We start from the raw sequence: 21,658 nt of genomic DNA, 5'->3' as shown, positions 1-21,658 counted from the left end.
GTCTGTCTCTGGGGGTCCCGTGACCCTGCGCCTGCCTGCCTGCATTTAGCCTGGGGCCTGGTGGTCCAACAACAGACTCAGAGGAAGAGGCCTAGACCCTCCTCGTTTCTCTTCTTTGAAGGGTTTTCCCGGCTGTTTTTGCCCTTCCCCCCCACCCCCCCACTTCATATGAACTTTATAATTAGCTTGTTTAGATCCAGAGGGGGGAAAAACACTCTGGTACTTTCATAAGGATTACGTTAAATTTACAAAGCTACTTATAGAGAACTGTCTTATGAGATCGTTTTCCTCTGGAACGTGGGATTTCTTCTGTCCTTCCAAGGCCAGGGTGTCTCTGAGGTACCTTCAGAGTTTGCCTCACATAGGGTTTCGCATTTCTCACTCCGTTTATACCCCGAAATGTCATCTTCTGTTGTTGTTGGAAATGGGGCATCTCCTGTACTGCAGCCTCTAACCCAATGTCCACGCAGATGCCTGGTCTCTCTGAGTGACCGTAAATCTGCTGCTTCCCTGACTCAGCGTCTGTAACATCACTTTCCCAGGCTGGAAACGTACCAAGGGATCGATCCTAGTGACGGAAGCAGGGTGGCAAAGGGACCTTCCTCTCCTCCCGCCCCCTTCCTTCCCTCTCGCCATCTGCCAGACTTCTCACTGCGAGCGCCCCTGGGTCCCGTGCAGACAGAGCAGGCAGAGCTTGGAGAGGTGATGGGCTTGCAGGGGCGGCCGCCCCCCGGGAGGAAGCTGAGGAGAGGGGTCCTGTGGGGGGCCCTGGGGCCAGGAGGTGGGCGATGGGGGGAGGGGGGCAGCCCCCCTTGTGCACGGCAACCTCGCCTTTGGGCTCTTCCCCAGGAGGCTGGATGGGGAAGGGAAGACCCTAGCGGCCGTGTGGTCCACCCTGCGTCGTACAGAAAGGGAACCGGGGCTGAGAGAGGCCGCGTCCAGCACCGTGTGCCTGCTGCCAGGCCAGAGGCGGGGGGCGGGGGGCAGGGGGGAGGGGGACTGAGGAGCGTGGGAGCAGCTGCTGGTGCACGCACGGTGGCAGCACTTGCAGGCGTGTATGCGCGCGGGCCCGGTGTGGCACAGGGCAGCACAAGTCGGCCCTGTGAGGGAAGACGTGCGCCTGTGCTCCATCACGTCAGGCCGGCCTGTCATCTGTCGGGTCCCTGGCAGTCGCAGGAGGACGGGCACAAGGAGCAGACGGGGTCACCCTCCACGGCTGCGGAGCTTTATTGGGATCGGACAAGCACACCATCCTTCTCGGTCGTGGGCTCCCGCGTCCACAGGACCCTGCCACGCAGAGACCCACCCCCGGTGCACGGGGGACACGCCCTCCGTCTAGAAACGGGTTCAGCAGCCACCACACGAGCCTTAGGCCCCACGTGCGGAGCCGGTAACACTCCACAGCTCCTCCAGCTTCGGGAGTCGCCTCCAGGCCCGCGTCCAGGCCCCCTGCCCGGGAGCACCGCGGCCAGCTCACGTCCTGACGTGGGAAGCCCACACGGACGGGGCCCGGCGTCGAGTGAGAGCTTGGCGCTCCCGGCTCCCTTCCTTCAGGGCCTGGGACGTGACCCTGACTTTCTGGCTCTAGAAAGAAGGGGACCAGCGAGGGTTCCGGGAGAGGGGGAACGATGGGGAAGGGCCCCCCGTCGGCCCTGAAGCCCAGCTCCAGGGCCAGGAAGCCCCCCACTTCCCTGTCCAGAGGGCCTGGGTCTGTGGAGGAGGGGCTCAGGGCAGGGCTTCCAGCTTCGACACGGGGCTCCGAGGGTCTTCCCGGCTTGGGTGGGGCAGAGGGTGATGCTTTCGGGGGCCGAGGGCCTCCTGGGTACGGGGGCCGGGCTGCGACCCCTGCCCAAGCCGGCAGCTCATCTCTCCGGCAGCAGCATGAAGAATGCAGCCTTCAGGAAGCGGCCGAAGCCGCAGAGCGCGGCCACGAGCCAGTGCGAGCGGAGGCCGGGGTCGGTGCTGACCACGCACTTGAGCACATCCGTCTGGGAGGGAAGAGGGGGCAGTCAGAGAGTGGAGCGGAGAGGGTGCGGCCCGTGCCCCGCCCGGTGTCAGCCAAGTCTCCTGAGGGAATGCTCGAGGCCGTTTGGGAAGGCTTGTGGTCCAGCTGGATGGAAGGCTCCCGCATGGGACCCGACCCAACAGGTGGATTCAGACGGTGAGCGGGGAGGGAGGGGAGCCTGCTGGGCCCCCAGCCACGGGACCAGCTCCCGGCTCGGCCACCTGCTGACATCCCAGCGTCCTTCCGCAGGTGCCGTGGAGCCTGGGGTGCCAGGGAAGGACAAATCCCTTAGGACAGGAGCAGGAACTGAGCTTTCCAGAAGCCCAGTGAACGGCCACTCCTTACTTCCTTATTTCTTTCTAGTTCTGCTGAGAAATGAAGCACTATCCCTACAGCTTGACCTTTGGCCGTGGTGTCAGTCAGCGTCCTGGCTGCCCCGGTGCCCAGCCTCAGCCGGGCTCCAGGACAGGACGGCAGGATGGGACAGCGGGAGGCCCGGAGCCACGTGAATCATCCAGGAGGTGACGCCCTCCCCGCCCAGTGCCGCCTTCAGATGAGACCACAGCCCTGGTGGCCCCTCACCGCCCCCCCGTGGCTCCAATCCCAGCAGAGGGCTGAGCTCCGTCCCCCCGGCCAGTGTGCTTTGCACACCTTTGCCCACCACCCATTTTACAGAGGAGAAAACAGCTCTCCTACAGGTGGGGCTGCCCCGCAGCCCCTGAGGCCTGACCAGGTGATCGGGGGCATGGAGACTCTGACACCATCCCTGGGGGCGGGTGGCGGGTTTTAGCTCCGGAGTCGGGGGTGGTCAGACCCAGAGGGCCCGCACTGGAGCTGGGCTGCAGGAGCCGTCCTGGGCCGGGCAGCCCCGGCCTCGCCCCTCCTCCAGCCCCATCACCCCTGCCACTGCCGGCACTCAGGCATTCGACCACCGCCCCCTTCCTGGCACCGCCACATTCCCTCACCCATCCACCGCGTCTCCGCAGCCAGGTCGCCAGGGTCTTGCGCACGAACTCCCCGAGGCAGTCCACGAGGGCGTGGACCAGGGCGGGCTGGGCCTGTCGCACGCAGTCCACGGCCAGCCCCGCAGCCACTGAGTACAGGGACACGACCTTGCCCCAGGTGATTCCTGCAGGGAGAGAGATGGGTGCTGGTCACCAAAGGCCACCAAGACCCGGCTCGAGGCCAGCCCGCAGGGTCACGTGGGGGGGCTGAGCCTTTCTGAGCCACACCCCTGCCATTCCGCTGGTGACTGGGGTCGACACCCGGGGCAGCCTCAACCCACAGCTCCCACCCGACGGGGAGCTCGGTCAGCTGCCTGCTGGGCAAGTCCCAGCCACCGTCTGCTGCAGGTCAGTCCTGCCACCATCACGGGTCGTTCTCAGGCGGGGATGTCTCGAGCCTGTGTTACACACCTGCACACCTTGCACCTGCACGCCTGGGCCAGGGCCTGGCGATGCCCCTGCACAGCCCAGTATCTGCTGGAGGAAGTGATGGAGCAGAAAGGCAAAGAGGGGGCTGAGCAGGTCAAGGGGGCTCAGTGACTTGGCACTGGATGTGATAAACAGGAAGCAGCTTCCATCTGCACCTGCCCCCAGCGCAGCCCTGCGAGGACAGCAGGATGTTCTCCATGTAAAGAAGCTGAGGCCCCGGGAGGAACGGCCTTCCCCAGACCACCAAGCTACTGGGGGCAGAACTGAGATGGAGCCCACCTGGGAGGAAAGACAGACGAATGACAATCTGGGGAACAGTGCTTGCCAGTCGTATAAGGTTCCTTAATATAGAAAGAGATTTTATAAATCAATGAGAAAAAGAGAGAAACCTTTCAAAAGAAATACGAACACAGAATACAAACAGCTGATTCACAAAAGAAAAAGTATTAACAGTACACCAGACATATGAAAAATGCTCACCCTCACTGATAAACAAAGAAGTGTAAATTAAAACGAGATGTAAATTATAGTCTATCAGACTAAAAATTCCAAGTGGCAATGTGAGGATCCACGTAACTCTGCAGCCTGGTAACTGTGATGAGGAAGACAGCTGGAGGGCACCCGGCACCACCTGTGAAAGGACACAAACATGGGTGCCCCGCCTCAGTCCTCGAAGGAAGCAGCACAGGCAGGGAGGAAGCATGCCCCTCAACCCATGTTCACACCACAACTGGGACAGTCTGTCATAAGAGCACAAGTCAGTGCAAATAAATCCCTGTTCACAGTCGCCAAAAGGTGGAAATGACAAAACATAAAGAAGCGGTGAATGGAAAAGCACAATGTGGTCCAGCCACACAATGGAATGATATTTGGCCTCAAAGTGGAAGGAAGCACTGACAGGGCCACAACCTGATGAACCTTGAAAACATCACGCTCAGTGAAAGAAGCAGACTCGAAAGGCCACACGTATCGTATGAGTCCATTCCTATGAAATGTGCAGGACTGTCAGATCCATGGAGACAGAAAGCAGACCAGTGGTCACTGGGGGCTGCAGGAGGGGGCCAGGCAGTGACAGCTTAATGGGAATGGGTGTTCTTCCCACTGACAAAGAACCTGGAGAGGCGGTGGTTGCACGATATTGTGGATGCATTCAACGCCACTGAATCGTACACTTTAAAATGGTTAATTGGGACTTCCCTGGCGGTCTAGTGGTTAGGACTCCGTGCTTCCACTGCAGGGGGCATGGGTTCAATCCTTGGTCGGGGAACTAAGATCCCACATGCCGCGTGGTGTAGCCAGTAAATAAATAAATAAATAAATAAATAAATAAATAAAATGGTTAATTGTATGTCATGTGAATTTCACCTCAATGAAAAGAAAATTTTAAAACCCTGTAAATCAGGCCAGGCCACTCCCCAAACCCTCCTGTTACTGTCCCTTCCCATCTCCTTCAAAGTAAATACAAGCCTGAAGTCCCACCTGAGCCGGCCGCTGGCCCCTCTGAGGCCCCCTTGTCCCGCCACCTGGCCTCATGCACACTATTCCAGCCTCACCCCCAGGGCTCTGCTCGAGGTCCCCCCTCTAAGGGCCACTCAGGCCATGACGGCATCAGGTCCTGGTGACGCTGCCGTCACACCACGCTCCCCATTTACCAGCTGCTCGTGGGTGCCAGCCCTGGCGGGCTCTGTGCTGCTCACAGCTGTGCCCTTGGCACCCCCAGGCTTGGCGTCCAGCAGGTACCCAACACCACCGGGGGCAGGTGAAGGGTCAGCGTGGCAGGGCGGGGATCAAGAGAGTGAACACGCGTTCTGTGGTGCTGTGTGGAGAGGTGAGCTCCACGTGACGGCCACATTTTACCTGGAGAGGAAAGCCCTGGTCCGGAAGGTGCCGGCAGGGTGGTCTCTGGGAGGTGGGGCTCAGGTATGTCCTATTTTCTTTGAGCTCTTTGTGTTCTTTTTTATGGAGATATAATCTCACTAGCGTAAATTCATCCTTTTAAAGTGTGAGATGATCCAGTGTTTTTAGCATATTGACAATGTTGTACAACCATCACCACTATCGAATTCCAGACATTTTCACTCCAAATCACTGTCCCCGGGAGCAATCATGCCCGTCACCCCAGCCCTGGCAACCTCTCATCTACTTTGTCTCTATGGATTACCTGTTCTGGACATTTCACGTGAATGCAGTCACACAGTATGTCCCACTTTGTGTCTGACTCCGTTCACTGAGCAAAATGTTTTCAGGGTTCCTCCGTGCTGTCCTGGTGTTGGCACCTCATTCCTTTTTACAGCCGAATAATGTTCCATCGAGTGGATGGACCACCCATCAGGAAACAACCACGTGGGCTGCTGGCCCCTCCGGCTGTGGGGGTACACGGCTCTGAACACTCGTGTGCAAGCCCTTGTGTGAACATGTGGCTTCCTTTCTCAGGGGTCAAAACCGAGGAGCGGAACTGCTGGGTCAGGGGGTGACCCCGTCAGTTACCATTGGAGAAGCTGCCGGACCACTTCACGCCCTGACTCTTCACAGCCTCACCCGTGCTGGGTTCTCTGGCCTTTTGCCTTGAGTGCTCCAGTGGGCGCGAGGTGGCATCTTGTTGTGGTGTGATGTGCGTCTCCCTGGTGACTGATGAGGCTGAGCAAATTCTCGTGCACGTGCTGGCTGTTCACACACCTTCCCTGACGAGATGCCTATTCAGACCCTTTGCTCTTTTTAAAGTGAGGTGGTCTTTTTAGTACTGGTTTCTGAGAGTTCTTTATCTCATGTATTCGCTGATCTTTCCATGGTGAAATATTTTGCTCTCGTAATGAGAAGAAAAAAATGAAAACACTTGCCAACTTTCAGTTTTTCCACTGAAGGGAACTGAGAAGCGCCTTCAGCCAAGACGCAGCCGGGAACAGCGCCCCCTGCCTCTGCCTTCGCGGGGGCTCAGCCACGTGGGGGGGCCACCTGGAACCCTGCCCTGCAGTCCTCGAGCCGTCCACGTCGCCGGCCACAGCCAGAGCAGGTGAGGGGCCGGCCGGGAGGAGGAGGGGGAGGAAGGCCCAGCCCGGGGGGTCAGCGAGTGCAAGACCCAGCTGCTTGGGAGAGGCTGCGGGCAGACGGGCAGGGCGGGCAGGCGTCTGATGGCTGGAGCTCGCCTGGGGGCCTGGGGGCCTGAGGACCGACCGGGAAGGCTGGGATGAGCAAGGGCTGAAGGGAGGCCTCGGGCGGGCGGGAAGCGGGAGGGCGCCTGGGGCGGCCACGGGCTGGTCAGGGGGACGGGCTGAGAGCCAGCCGGCGGCAGGAGGGGTGGACCCGCAGCGCCATGCTCCGCGGACACTGCTTCTGCACCCCGTTCAGGCGGCTCTGAGGTCCACGGAGGTTAAGAAGCCACTTGCAGGTCACACAGCCCACGAGGGGGTGGGCGCCCCACAGCACCGGAGGGGCAGGTGGCGGTGTGGAGGCCGCCACGAGAAAAAGGTAGAGCCAGCTGGGTGGGGCGGGGATGCTTGATTGCAGAGAAGTACGTCCTGCTCCGGTTTCAAGCGAAAAATCACGGGATTTAAACTGAACTCCCCAGGTGGAAGAAGCCACGGTGCCCTGTGCCCTGTGCCCATTCACACGGCCGCACCTTCCTCCCCGCCCCTCCCCCTCCCCGCCCTGCCCCAGACCCCGCCTCGTCCTTCCAGAACCCAGAGCCCTTCTGGGCACGTCTCCGGCCTGTCCCGCACCGAGCAAGCCGGGCAGGCAGGGTGGGTGCTTCATCCCGGCTGCCCGCCCCCTGTCCCTGCCCACACGCCAGCCACCTCCCCAGGCCCAGCCATCCCCGCCCCCTCAGTCCCAAACACCAGCCGGCCGGAGCCGCATTCTCAGAGATGACCCTTCCTTTTAAAGCCAGCCCTCGGCTTGTAAGCCAGCCGCCCGCCCACCCGACAGCGGAGACAGACACCGGTGGCCACCCACGCGCCAGCGTCAGGCCGGACGGGAGCCCAGGGAGGGCCCAGGGCGGCTGTCAGCTTCCTTCCCCGGCCTGCCCAGGTCACCGCGAGGGCACCCAGGTCAGGACTGCCAGACGCTCCTGGGCAGCCCACGCCTCTCACCAGCCCCCTCCCTCCCAGGCACTCCCCCGTGAAGTCCTGGCCACCGTGGCCGCCGCTGGGAAGTCAGTGCCGACCCAGTGCCGCCCTGGAGGCTGGGTCCTGCAGCCGGTGGTCCCGTGTCCCTGCCACACTGGCCTGCCCACCAGGGGTTGGAGGAGCCTCCTCGAGAGGGGACAGTGCAGGGCAACACCCAGAGGGTGTGGTCAGCGGGCTGGGGGCCCTCTGATGGGATGCGGCAGCCCCAGCCCCTCCACCGGCCTCCTCTGTTCTGCCGGTGGGCGGAGGTCCCCCATGGGGCGGGGGCTGCGGCTCGCGGCGCCCTCTGCCCCAAAGCCCTGCTGCTGTCCCAACCCGCCGATGGCTAAGCAAAGGCAAGGGGTGCTCCGAGGTCACACTGCTGGTCAGCGACAGACCCAAAGCCGCCTCACAGAAGGGGCCTGTCCTCCCCAAAGCCCTTCCCACCCTCGATGCCACGTGGCCACTCACACCCCCACTCCACCGGGATGCAGCCTGGGAACACTCTGGCTCTGGGGCCCCCAAGCTCCCCCTCCCTGAGGGCTGGGACTGGCCATCCCGTCCATCACAGGGTCCCCAGGCCCAGGGCAGCGCCAGACCGTGCTGGGGAAACCTCGGTGGGGTCGGCTGATGGAGCAGGTGCTGCACTGGGGTGGGGGCTTTGGTCACCTGGATGGCCAGCAGCGCCTGGCACCTGCTACGTACCAGGACACAGGACCGGGGTGGACACGCAGAGCAGGGGCACCAGAACAGGGCACGAGGTCACGGGTGGGGAGACAAGATCTGTGGACCACAGGAAGCCCAGCAGCGTTCCCAGGACGGGGCGTGGGAACGAGAGGGGGTTTTGGGGGATGAGTCCTATAGTTTCCTGTGAGCCTGGAGGCAGGTGTGCAGACAGGAAGCAGCACGAGCTGAACTCAGGGCGAGGGCACAAGGAGGAGAAGCAGGAGATGTCACCTGCTCCCAGGGCCCAGATGGAGGCTCGGGAGATTCTCAGGTGACTGTGGGCCAGCCAGGTGAGACAGGTGTGTCAGCATTCTCCAAACGTGTCCCGGTGAGCCACTCCACCAGGGACTCCCACTCTAGTGCAGCCCTCCCACTATGGGGGCTGTTCTGCGACTTGCCTCTGACCAACAGACTCAGGCTCAGTGACACCGTGACTTCTTACGGCAAAAGAGCCTGGCGGTGCCCACCTGGGCTGCTTGGGACCTGGGGCCACGCTGTGAGAAGCCCAAGCCCCACAGGACACGTACAGGCCACACGCAGAACAGCCCCGCCCCACTCCAGCCAACAGTCACCACCAACTGGCAGCCTGCGACATGCACCCCAGCCAGGGCTTCCGGTCACTGCAGCCCCAGGACCGCACAAGAGGCCCGTGCCAGCTGCCCAGCAGGCCCACTGTCCTTGGACCCAGGGAGGGTCCCCTGAGAGCCCACCCAGCACTGCAGCCCCGGCCCTGACCCACAGACCCCGGGCCATGCCAGCAGTGTGGGCCCCCTGGACACACAGGCCTACCTGCAGAAAAGATCTGGGCTGCCACAGCCAGGAAGGCGTCGGTCACCACGGTCTCGGACTGCAGGGAGATGTTCAGCTGGCGGGCCACGTTGCGGTAGACGCTGGGCCGGATCAGCTCCAGCTCGTCCGCTGCGCGGTCACACAGGCGGGTCAGAGGTGGTCACACGGGCCTGGGGCCAGCCCACTCCTCAGCCTGTGGCCACAGCTGGGGACCCTGATCCCAGCCCTACTCCTGACCCCCCGACCTGTCACATTCCCACCCACGAGACACCACCCCCAGAGCCCCCGGGGACAAGACCAGGGAGGTACGGTGGGCTCCCCCAGGCCTGCCTCTGGGGCCTCTGTCCCCTCTGCCAAGCCAGCCACGCCCCCCCCCCCAGGGCAGAGCCGGCTGGGCCAGTGGGGCGGGAACCCAGCCGTGCCTGATGAGTGACTCACAGCCCACAGCGAGCTGCACGGGCGGGCGGGCCGGCAGTAGTCTGACAGGCAAGCCACCAGAGCCCAACATGGGCGTGGACCGTGCCAGCGACCCCACGCAGGTGGGGAGCCCGGCTGCCGCCTCAGAGGGGCGTCCTCGCTCAGGCCCCAGCACCATTCAGCGAACCAAGAAAAGGAGCCACTACCCGGGGCCACCAGCACCACACAGGGTCAGACCTGGGCTCCCGGGGCCAAGCGGGGGTATCTGGATGGGGCGGCCGCACTTGGCAGTGGCAGGCCCTCTCAAGGGCGCTGTCTGCACGTGTGCCCGCTGCAGCGCCCCTGGCAGTGACGTGCCCGCCGCAGCGCCCTGGCAGTGATGTGCCGGGAATCCCACACAGCCCTCGGACTGGGCGTCCCCCAACCCAGCCGCCTCTCCGCCAAAGCAAACAGGAAAATGCTTCCGACTGGAGGTCCAGGCGATAAGGGCTCCGAGTCAGCCATGGGGCAGATGCACTCCATCTAATTAATTAAGATCTGGAACCAGAGCAGGACTTAGGGGAGGCTGGCAGACGATGGGGAAGGGAGCGTGGAAACTCCCAGGGCTGGCCTGGCTGTTCCCACGTACATACCCTGGGGTCTACCGGGGACTGACCCCAGCTCGACCCGGGCCTCTTCCTGTTTGCTGCTGCCCCAGGAGCTGGGCGTCTGTGCTCAGGAGGAGCTGGAGGTACGCTGGGGGCAGGGAGACAGCTCCAGGCCATGACGGGTGGGGAAGGGGCGGTCACGCTGAGCAGCTGCAAGGGCGGATGCTTTGGGGGTCCAAGCCATCTCCCTCCAGGGTCCCCTTAGCCATCTCGCAGGAACTGAACCCCAGGGACTGGCCGTGGTGAGGCCGGATGCTGGAGAAGGGCCTGAAGGCCTGGCCCCTGAGAGGGCCAGCGCAGGGCACTTAGCTGGATCTGCTCCTCCAGCCCAGGCTGGAAGCATCCCAGGCTCTCCGGGTCTGAGGTCACAGTGCTGAAGGGACAGATACCGGCCCGGTCTGATTAGCAGAGCCCAAAGCAGGGCTTTTCAGAAAGTTCAAACAGTAGGGACCCCGGGCCCAAGGTAGAGGCAGCCCCGAGCCCCTGCTCGCAGGCAAGGAGATGGAGCTGGGGGCGGGCAGGGTCGCAGAGGAGGCCGGGACAGAGGCAGGACCTTCTCCTGGCCACTCCAGGGGCTCTTGGGAGGTCAAGACACCATATTCACCAGGACCCTCTGGAACGCTCCCCCCCAGTGTTGTCCCCACAGCCCAACTGGAAGAAATGGCTTGGGCGCTGACCTCAGGGGAGTCCAGGCACTCTGGGCCTTTGGCTGATCCCCCAAACCCCGCTTGCTCCCCTCCCCTGAGACCCAGGCGGGACACCGCCCCCCTGGCAGCCCTCTGCAATGGCCCCTCGGCATCTGTGTGTCTCCCCCCGACCCCAACACTCCTGTGCAGGCCAGGTCTACGCAAGCCTGCCCCCAGGGTCCACACAAAACGGGGGCACGCAGACACGCGAGCCAGCCTGAGACGGGGAGGGCACCCCCTTTCACGGGGTGCTCCCTCCGACCAGGGCTCCTGGGCCAGTCTCTCCGCACTCTGCCTGGAGAGCCACCTGGTCAGGGCTCCATCTGCGCTGCCACACCTCCCCGTGTGCACACGCGGGGTGGAACTGTCACACTGGATGGGGCAGGGCTGGGCAACCTCAGTCCCCGTGGAGAGGTGGGCTGACTGAGTCAGCTGGGCCGGTCCCTCCCTCTCTGGGGTCCTTAGAGAAGGTGGAGACAGTTACCGGGCTGTGTGTGACCCCAGGGTCAAGTACCTCCAGGTGTCCACTCAACAAGCCGTCCAGGTGAGATCTTGGGCTACCCAGCCTCACGGTGGCTCAGCTCTCCTGGGGCGCTAAATTTCACAGGGAGCCCTAAGAGGCCTCCAAATCAAGAGAAAAGAGCAACCCACGGCAGGATTTGAGCCAGTAACTGCAAGGACCTATTTTCCAAAACAAACATCAGGACACGTGGTCCGACAAAGGATTTTTGTGCCCAGCTGAGTACAAGGGTCACTCTGGAAGTTTAGCCACCAAAACATCATGCTTCCCGGAGCTGTCTATTCTTTATTGCCAGAGTGTCTGAAATCCGGGCTGAGCAGGCAAATGCGGGAAGGTCTTTGGCGGTGCACAGGCGAGCCTGAGGGGGGAACTGCAAGAGTAGGGGTGCTGGAGGGATCATCGGTCTGGGTGCGCCCGCCTTGTGCGCCGGGTTACTCAGGGCACCCCGGACCAGCCCCCTCCCTGCCCCAGAGGGGAGACCGAGGCCCAGCAGGGGCGGGTGCCGGCGCGGTCACCGGCGGGCGGGCCCGTGCAGGGACAGCTGTACCCCGAGGCGCAGCGGGGCCGCCCCGCCGGCCGGCTTTGGAGGGGAAGCCTGGGATCCCCCCGCCCGCCGAGGCCTGCACTCACCCAGGCGCAGCAGCACCGCGCACACTTCGGCCAGGCGGCCGCCGGGGGCGGGCGTGGCGCGCTCCGGCGCGCTCCAGGCGAGGCCGGCGCGCAGCAGCCGCGCGTGCACGAACTCCCGGCCAAGCGCCTTGGCCTGAGCCACCAGCTCCTTGTCGGTGGGCGAGCGGTCAAAGGCGTCCATGATCTCGGCGGCGAAGACCGAGGAGCGCCGCAGCACCTCCATGGCGGGGACGCGGGCGGGGGGCGCCGCACCTGCGGGCAGAGGGTGCTCAGACGGGCCCGCCCCGCCGCCCCGGCCTGGCTGGCGGAGGGGAAGGTCGGCCGCGCGAGGAGGGCGGGCAGCGGGGCGCGGGGAAGGGGCGCGGCGTGCGCCTAGATCGCGTGCGTGCGCCGGGCCGGAGCGCACAGGGAGGCCGGGCCGGCGCGGCTCCGGGGAAGGGCTTCGGCCAGCTGCGGGTAAGCGTTCCTGTTTGTGCCCCAAATCTTTCAAAGCGCGGTGTCACCTTCTTTTAGATGCCGAGCTCAATCACAAAGATCCCCACGGGTGCTGGGGATAGGAACGACCTCGGGGAAATGGCGATTGGCTCTGGGGCCGCCGTGCCCGCGCTCGAAGACGAGTGCGCGGGCGGCGGAGGCGTGGGCGGGGGGCATGGCCCGACCTGCTCCCAACCGGCGGCTGCCGGGACCCCGGCCCGGCCCAGCGTCCGGGGCCACCACCCACCTCCGCGCCTCGCCGTCCTCAGTGTTTGTCCCCGGCCTCGCCGTTCCCATGGCGCGGCCCGCCCTGCTCACCTCTCCCGCCGCATGTCTCGGGCGCGGGGGCTGGGGAGGAGTGCTGGCCTCAGTATCTGCTGGCCGCCGTCTCCGCAGATCTGGATCCTTCCATTCAAACTGGCGAGGACGCGCGCCCCGCCCCGGCGCCCGCCCTGTCCACGCCCGAGCCGGGCTGGAGCGCTGAGGGCGCGGGGTCTCGGGCCCTCCGGGGGCTCCGGCGGCGTCGTCGGGGGCGAGGGGAGTGCGGGCAGCACAGCGCAACTTTCCGCCAGCGAGAGGCGAGGCTTGGGGCTTTGCCTTCTAAGGAAAAGGCAACCCCGGGGCGGAGCCACGGCCAGAGCTTCCCCACCGCCTCCCCGCTTAAGGAGGACCGAGCGAGTTCCCGGTATGCGCTCAAGGAGGGCCACGGGGCAGGAGCTGTCCCCCACTGTCCCAGTGATTAGAACCTAGCTCTGGCACCAGCCTCCTGGATTCACACCCGGCTTCATTATCGTATTGATTCCTAGAGGTTCTTTATATATTCTGGATGCTGTGTCCCTGATCTTACACATGGCTTGGTATTATAGATGGATACTTGGATTTGCATTGTACGGAAGGTATTGCAAATATCTTCTGCCATTCTGTGGTTTGCTCTTGCTGATATTGAACATGAGTTTTCTCAGTGAAGTCCAATTTATCAATCTTTTCTCATGTTTGTGCTTTTTTATTAGGATATTCTCCCGTGTTTTCTTCTGGAAGCTTAATTGTTTTAGCATTCACATTTAGATCTATGATGGATCACAGATTAATTCTTATGAATATTGTGGTAGGGGGCCAGAGCTCATTTTTTCCATATGGATATCCAGTAGACCATCATCGGTTATTGAAAGGGCCATCATCTTTCCACTGAATTGGAGAAGAGTCCCCATTATAAAGCAAGTGTCTGTGTATGTGAGGATCTGTTCTGGACTCTTTTCTATCCCACTGGTCTATTTCTCTATCCTTTTTTTTTTTTTTTTTGGTATGTGGGATCTTAGTTCTGTGACCAGGGATCGAACCCATGCCCTCTGCCTAGGAAGCACAGAGTCTTAACTGCTGGACCACTAGGGAAGTCCCTATTTCACTATCCTTGAATCAACATCTCTATCCTTGAAACAACAGGATGAACCCACTTGCCTTAATTCACATATATACAACACTTCACCCAATAGCTGTTGAATACATGTTCTTTCCATGTGCACATAGGATGTTAAACAAAATAGACCATATCCTGGGCCATGAAGTCTCAACAAATTTCAAAGGATTGAAATTATACAAGTGTGTCCTCTCTGAATTAAACTAAAACTCAAAAACAGGAAAACTATCAGAAAGCCTCCAAGTACTTGGAAATTAAATATCACACTTCTAAATAATCAGTGGGTCAAATAGTAAATCACAAGGGAAGTCGTAAAATATTTTGAAGTGAACTGCAGTGAAAACATGACATATCAAATGCTGTGGGATATAGGTAAAGCAGTGCTTCAAGGAAAATTTATAGCTTTAGAAGAGAGGTTAAAATTAATGCTCTAAGCTCCAATTCAAGAAGCTAGAAAAAGAACAACAAATTAAATCTAAAGGTGAGAGGAAATAAAAATAAAAGCAGAAATTAATGAAACAAAGCAAAAAGCAGGGAAACTCAACCAAGCCAAAAGAGATTAATAGAATGGATAATCCCCTGGAAATAATGGGTAAAAAGAAAACACAAATTCCAATGTCAGGAATGAAAAAGAGGACATCACCACAGATACTACAAACATTAAAAAGCTAATAAGAGTATATTATGAACAACTTTATGACAGTAATTTGAAATTTAAATGAAACAATTTACCCAAACTGACGCTAGAAGCAATAGAAAATCTGGATAGCCCTATAACAATTAAATAAATTTAATTCATAATTTAAAATCTTCCCACAAAGAAAATTCTAGGTTCAGATGGTTTCATTGAGGAATTCCTCTAAACAGTTGAAGAAATATCACTGACCTTACACAAACCTGCACAGAGAATAGAAAATGAGGGAACATCTCCCATCTCATTTTGTGAGGCCAACATATCATTGATACTGACACCCATCAGGAAGCTGTCGAAACTCTGTCTGCCTTGGCTTCCCCGTCTGTAGAATAGAGAAAATAATAATACCTACATTTTGTGGACCAAATTAGTTAATCCATGTATAAAAGTGCTTGTCATATAGTAGTTGCTCAGTAATTGTTAGCTGTTTTTTCAGAAAAGCTTTAAAATGTGAGTGCTCATTTTAATGCACTCTTTAACTCACAGTCTGGAGCAGGACAGAGTCTGCCTCTGGCATTTCTGAAGAGCACTAAGGTTTGGGATTCCGTGTATTTTATAGATGGAAATATGGAAGCTTGGAATGGGAAAGGGATTGCTGAAGGAGTCAGCGCAGGACTGCGCATAGGCAGATTGGGACACCCCCCCACCCCCGCCCCGGGCCCATGGAATGTATCTCTGGCAGAGGAAGAACCTATGCCACCCCCATCCCCCCCGCCCCGCAGTGGCCTCAGGCAGCTTCCCACCCTGCCCACCGCCTCAGTTTCCTCCTATACAAAAATAGGATCACGTTTTCTACTTCCTGTCTCCTGGGCAGCATGGACGGGTGTGGAAAGACTCATGCGCCCTGACACAGGAGTGACAGATGCATCTGTTTAGCGTGGTTCCTTCAGTACAGGAGCTGCCGTGCCTGGATCCAGCCATGCCTGAACCAGTGGACCTCTCCCTGGAGTTTTTAGACCAGCTCAAAGCCGTGTCTCAGGATATTCACTACAGGATACTGAGGACCATGAGGAACTGGAAACGCCCCAAGTGTTTATCAGAAGGGGCGGTTAAGCCCATCTGGAGTATCCAGACCACAGACCCTGAGCCAGACCTTAGAAAGCCCAGGTCAGGGTAGAGTCAGTTGAGACCTTCCTGTCGCTTGAGGACTGGAGGAGGCTGACCTGATTGGCCCAGTCCCAGCCCCCAGTCCCCCAAGTGTGCGTGGACTCTCCTACGGTTGCCGTTGGCGCTGAGTTTCCACCTCTGCAGATTTCCTGCTCTCCGCTCTTGTCTTTTGTCCGATCCCTCTGTCTGCCCTGCACTTGGCCCAGTGGGTCCCTGGTTGCCGAGAAGCCTTCTGAGTGCCGACACCGGCCCAAACTGGCTTGAGCACAGGGAGCTTTGTTGATTTATGTGACTAAATTGTCCTGGGAGACACGTACTGGTTTCAGGCATGGCTGGATCCAGGGGTCTCTCTTTCTATCTGTGAGTCTGTCTGTGCTCCTTCGTGACAGCTCTGCTCTCAGGCAGGCTGTCCCTGAGTGATGGCAGAAGACGCCACAGCTCCCTGTCTACACCGCACGAGTTCAGTCTTTCCCAGTGGGAAAAAAAGCCAGTCTTCCCAGGGAGCTCCTGGGGATGACCTGGGGCCAGCAGCTTCTGTCCCGTGCCCATCTCTGAACCAGCTGTGGCTGGAGATGGGAAGGTGCCAGTCTTTCGGGCCCGGTCACATCTGCGGCTCTGTGCAGGGTGCAGGGGCCTATCGGTGCCTCCGAACCACCTGGAGGCGGGTCCTGGCTTTCCGGAGAAACCTGCTCAAGTCCGCTGTGCGGGCCACAGTCTGGGGAGCAGAGCGCTCCATAACCCAGTGGCACCAGGTAAGAAAGTGAGCGGCAACGTCCACCGCAACGGGGACAGGGGTCCTGCCTGGTCTGCACATGGCCACGCAGAGGGACAGGCACAGGAGAGTGTTGTCCCCTCCCCCGAAGCAAGTGCCCAGGCCCCCGGCATACCCTGTCCACAGCCTCCTCCAGCGCCCGTGCGGGCCTCTTCCCGAGCCTGGCCCCGGAGGGGACTGAGTGGCCGGAGTGGACGGGTGTGGACGTGCAGGGCTCACGTGCGGGCTCTGGCGTGCAGGGCCAGCTGTGGGCCCAGCAAGGGTCTTGGCAGGAGGCTGGCCTCCCGGTGGGTCTGGGCCTTGCACCTGTTGGGTGCTGGCCTGCGTCGTTTATTGAGTGGTTCCTGGGCTCCTCCTGTGTCCAAGGATCCCCGGGCCGGCGGGGCCGGCCTCACCACAGCCTCTTCGCTCTCCTCTCACAACGTATCCCGAGAGCCACTTCTGCCTCCTGCTGCTAGTGCCCCAGGCCAGGCCACTGCCGCCCACCCCCTCTCCAGTCTGCCCTGTGCACGGGGACAGTGTCCTTTGAAACCAACCAGATTCGTCAGCGCAAGGCCAAGGCCTCTCCCCTCTCTGCCTGCTCGGGGGGCTCCAGCTGAGCAAACACACTTGTGCCACAGGGCCTTTGCGCGGGCTGTTCCTTCCTTCCTAGATTGTTACAGCTCTGCTCACATGTCACTTCCTCAGAGAGGCCCCCTCCTGTGCCTGCCTCTCCCTTTGCCCCGGCTAAAATCTTCCCACCCCCCTGTGCCCAGCAGGTCCCTGCAGGGGTAGCTGAGGACAAGGTGGGCCGGGAGGATGTGGCGTGGAGCCCCCAAGGGGTGTGACACACTCTGCCCCTCGCTCACCCCCAGTCTGCCCTCTCGGGAGTCCAAACCATCCCTGACAGTAGGTGTTCATATATAGTGTTGTTTTGTGTGTGTTCTGCTTCCCTCTGGGCAGCCGCCCACCTAGGCCTCCCTCCTCCTTCTCAGGCTCCCCCCGGGCCCCAGGGCGGGCGCCTGTGCTGAGCACACGTGTGGACGGAACCGAGAGAGGGGCCGGCTGTGACTGTGGCCCCCACTCCTTCCAGTGGGTCCCCCGAATCATCTGCTTTGGGGGGGCGAGTTCTAAACCCCGAGCCCTCCTGGCCCCTTTCCTCTTGAGGGCTGCGGTGTCCGCCAGGCCATCAGCGATTACAGTAGCGATGGGACACCTCCGGCTACAGGAACAGAAAGGCAGCCCTCAGACAGGCCAGGGACTTAAGCTCTCACCTCCTGGAAGGAGGAAAAGACAGACGGGCAGCCGGCCTTCCCAGGCACCAGCCTCTCTGCAGGGGGTTCCACGTGCCACCTCGGTGGAAGCTGGAGCAGCGGGGAGACGGAGGCTCCCAACCCAAAATTGAGAGTGTCCTTGAACCCTGGAGATGTTTAAGGAATCCCAGAAGCGGGGGCTAGTGAAGTGCTCAAGAGGCCATCAGTCGTAACCCTCACGGCTGGGCCCAGGCCTCGGGTGAGGTCACCACGCGGCTGCAGATCAGAGCGCCCCAGGGGCGGGAGCCTCAGGGGTGACACGCAGGGTCACAGTGGGCTGACTCCCGGGGGGTCTCCCCTCGGGCTTCTCTGGCCTCCACCCCCCCAGGGACTAAACGGTGGGAGCTGCACCCCACCTCCCATTGGGGAGGGGTCCCACCGGTGCCACTGAGGGGCAGGTAACCCTCACCGCCCCCCCAGCAGAGTTGGGTGGGCGGAGGCTGGGGGACGGGCCTCTGGGGTGGGGCTCTGCTCTGAAAGGCTGCCTGGGTGGGCGTCCATTCCCTGCTCTTCCAGTGACCCAGCCATGCGACCGTGACAGGAGATGTCCAGACGGGGCCTGGGCGCAGAGGCAGCACCTCCAAGCTTGGGAGGCTGACAGCCCCATTTGCCCAGAACTCTCCCGGGGCCAGCCCCTCCCCGTTTATTTTTCGCCAGAAGCTCATACTTCACGGGGAATCAGAGCCCAGGCCAGAAGGGTTTTGTATAAACTTGGATAAGAGCACGATAAACAACCTGGGAGCCCGCACGACAGAGGGCCGAGCGGCCCGGGGAGGGGCCCACGTGCCCGGCTTCCAGCCCCGCCCCCCGTGTCCAGTGGCGGCCGGAAGGGTGGGCTCCAGGCTGCCGTGGCCTCGTGTCCTGGGCCACATGGAGCAGCCACGTCGCACCTGCCACCGTCGCCTGCCCCTCTGGCAGCACCCTGGCTGTTATAAGTTATAAAATGAAGTCTTGCCTGCCTGAGGGGTGAACAGGGCGTCGCGTTGTTTAATGCACTCGTAGGGCCCCGGGAGCCGAGGGGGCCAAGCACCTTCCTGGCGGTCTGTCAGCGTCTGAGCCTCATGACTCGTCCTGGCAGAGGATTTGCTCGTTTTTTCCAGCGCGACTTCTTTTTCTCATTGGTTTGTCTGTGTTCTTTATATTCTGGGTATTAATCCTTTGCCTGCAAAAGTTTCCCCCAGGCTGTCACTTCAAGCCTCGTTTCTTTGCTGGTTCAGAACTGGCAGGTCTGACCCTCCCCGCCCCAAGCTCCTAAGCCAGCCGCCCAGGCTTTGTTCCTGACCTTCTGGTGTGCTTTTTAAAATCCATTTCTGTGAATGTTGAAAAGACTTTCTTTTTCTTCCCCAGATCGGGCTGGCAGTTGGTCCAGCATCTCCTGCCGGAGAGGCCTGTGATTTTCCCAGAACTTTAAACACTAAGCTGAAGCCGGGTCTGAGTGTGTGTGTCCCAGACATACCCCGGCTTCAATCCCTCCACGCTTCCTGTTACTTTATCATATGTGTTGACACCTGGTACAGTCATTTCCACCTGTATGCATTTGTTGTGCATTTTAACCAAAGTTATGCATGTCCGTGGTTTAAGGAATCCAGTGGTTCTTGGGGGTTTTCCAGGAAAAGCAGCTGTCTCAGGACCACCTTCCAGGCAGGCAGTTTCCAAATCAGGGCTCACCCCAGCCCCTCCTGTGAATGCCTCTGCTTTCACTGCTGCATTCCTCAGCCAGGGCGCATCCATGCAGGACGAGGAACTAGCTCCCACAGCCCCACACCTACTTCTTGGCCCCTCTATCTTTCTTTTTTTAAAAAAATTTTAATGGTCTAGTTGATTTACAATGTTGTGTTAATTTCTGCTGTACAGCGAAGTGACTCAGTTAAACATATATACATTCTTTTTCATATTCTTTTCTATTCTGGTTTATCACAGGATATTGAATACAGTTCCCTGTGCTCTACAGTAGGACCTTGTTGTTTATCCACCCTACGTATACTAGTTTGCATCTGCGAACCCCAAACTCCCCATACTTCCCTCCCCCACCCCACCCCTACCCCCTTGGCAACCACAAGTCTGTTCTCTATGTCTGTGAGTCTGTTTCTGTTTCGTAGATAAGCTCTTTTGTGTCATATTTTAGATTCCACATATAAGTGACATCATAGGATGTTCGTCTTTCTCTTTCTGACTCACTTCACTTAGTGTGATCATCTCTAGGTCCATCCATGTTGCTGCAAATGGCATTATTTCATTCTTTTGAATGGCTGAGTAATATTCCATTTTATATATATATAAATACATATGTATGTATGTAAAGAAGATGTGGTACATATATACAATGGAATATATACATCCCACATCTTCTTTCTCCATTCATCTGTTGATGAACATTTAGGTTGCTCCCATGGCTTGGCTATGCACATGGGGTGCATGTATCTTTTTGAATTATAGTTTTGTCTGAGCATATGCCCAGGAATGGAACTGCTGGATCATATGGCAACTCTATTTTTAGTTTTCTGAGGAACCTCCATACTGTTCTCCACAGTGGCTATACCAATTTACATTCCCACCAACAGTGTAGGAGGGTTCCCTTTTCTCCACACCCTCTCCAGCATTTATTATTTGTAGACTTTTCTTTTTTAATAAATTTATTTATTTATTTATTTACTTTTGGCTGCATTGGGTCTTCATTGCTGTGCGTGGGCTTTCTCTAGTTGCGACGAGCGGGGGCTACTCTTCGTTGCGGTGCGCGGGCTTCTCATTGCAGTGGCTTCTCTTGTTGCAGAGCACGGGCTCTAGGCACGCGGACTTCCGTAGTTGTAGCACGCAGGCTCTAGAGCGCAGGCTCAGTAGTTGTGGCGCACCGGCTTAGTTGTTCCGCGGTATGTGGGATCTTCCCGGACCAGGGCTCGAACCCGTGTTCCCTGCACTGGCAGGCGGATTCTTAACCACTGTGCCACCAGGGAAGTCTCTATTTGTAGACTTTTTAATGATGGCCATTCTGACCCATGTGAGGTGATACCTCATTGTAGTTTTGATTTGCATCTCTCTAATAATTAACAATGTTGAGCGTCTTTTCATGTGCCTGTTGGCCATCTGTGTGTCTTTTTTGGAGAAATGTCTATCTAGGTCTTCTGCCCATTTTTCCATTGTGTTGTTTGTTTTTTTGATGTTGAGTTGTATGAGCTGTTTGTATATTTTGGAAATTAAGCCCTTATCGGTCACATCATTTGCAAATATTTTCCCCCAGTCCATAGGTTGTCTTTTTGTTTTGTTTATGGTTTCTTTTGCTGTGCAAAAGCTTATAAGCTTGATTAGGTCCCATTTGTTTATTTTTGCTTTTATTTCTATTACCTTGGGAGACTGACCTAAGAAAACATTGGTATGATTTATGTCAGAGAATGTTTTGCTTATGTTCTCTTCTAGGAGTTTTATGGTGTTCTCCCGTATATCTGTCTTTAAGTCATTTTGAGTTTATTTTTGTGTATGGTATGAGGGAGTGCTCTTACTTCACTGATTTACACGCAGCTGTCCAGCTTTCCCAGCACCACTTGCTGAAGAGACTGTCTTTTCCCCATTGTATAATCTTGCCTCTTTTGTCAAAGATTAATTGTCCATAGGCGTGTGGGTTTATTTCTGGTTGGCCTCTCTGTCTTTCTTTTTAAAATCTCCGGGTCCTTCATCTCCATGGATTGGTGGAGGGTTCTCCTCGCTATAAAGGTTCAAAGCCGTGCTCACAGTTCTAATTTTCTGGGGGATCCTTCCGCGCACACCCCAAAGTTCACCACAGGTGCGTCCAAGCATCCAGGGTTACCTACATTCAGATGCGCTCCCCAGATGAAGACCCCCGGCGTCCCTGGGCCCTGACCCCACAGCCCCTCCACTCCGCAGGGACCCCATCAGGACCACGAACGACGCTGTGGGCTGGCCTTACCCTGACCTCTTAAAGACACACGCAACACAGACC

At 58.6% G+C, this 21,658-nt stretch overlaps 1 protein-coding gene across 4 annotated transcripts; it reads right to left on the bottom strand.

Moving 5' to 3' along the window:
- Window positions 1-1,203: 1,203 nt before the first annotated feature.
- Window positions 1,204-13,005, bottom strand: BOK (BCL2 family apoptosis regulator BOK). Of its 4 annotated transcripts, none has more exons than XM_036858361.1 (5): window positions 12,675-13,005; window positions 11,954-12,205; window positions 9,054-9,182; window positions 2,971-3,134; window positions 1,204-1,988 (listed from the first exon to the last, which is right to left on the bottom strand). In XM_036858361.1, the coding sequence occupies exons 2-5, from the start codon at window positions 12,174-12,176 to the stop codon at window positions 1,863-1,865; spliced, it is 642 nt and encodes a 213-aa protein (XP_036714256.1). In that variant the 5' UTR covers window positions 12,177-12,205; window positions 12,675-13,005; the 3' UTR covers window positions 1,204-1,862. The 4 variants fall into 4 exon arrangements, 3 of the variants coding, with proteins under 3 accessions (XP_036714256.1, XP_036714255.1, XP_036714257.1); XM_036858360.1 differs by having other exon boundaries at window positions 12,746-12,934; XM_036858362.1 differs by lacking the exon at window positions 12,675-13,005 and adding an exon at window positions 10,126-10,490 and having other exon boundaries at window positions 11,954-11,972.
- Between the last annotated feature and the right edge of the window lie 8,653 nt (window positions 13,006-21,658).

Source organism: Balaenoptera musculus, chromosome 7, assembly GCF_009873245.2.
Source record: "Balaenoptera musculus isolate JJ_BM4_2016_0621 chromosome 7, mBalMus1.pri.v3, whole genome shotgun sequence".
NCBI classification, from domain to species: Eukaryota; Metazoa; Chordata; class Mammalia; order Artiodactyla; family Balaenopteridae; genus Balaenoptera; species Balaenoptera musculus.
The sequence above is the reverse complement of the archived record's forward strand: the minus strand, read 5'-3'. Positions and strand labels throughout refer to the sequence as shown.

Coding starts and splice junctions, on each gene's coding strand:
- BOK (XM_036858361.1), bottom strand. CDS start 12,176: ATGGAGGTGCTGCGGCGCTCCTCGGTCTTCGCCGCCGAGATCATGGAC. Junction 9,183..11,953: donor CGCGGTGCTGCTGCGCCTGG/GTGAGTGCAGGC, acceptor GTGACCGCGCAG/CGGACGAGCTGGAGCTGATC. Junction 3,135..9,053: donor AGCCCAGATCTTTTCTGCAG/GTAGGCCTGTGT, acceptor CTCTCCCTGCAG/GAATCACCTGGGGCAAGGTC.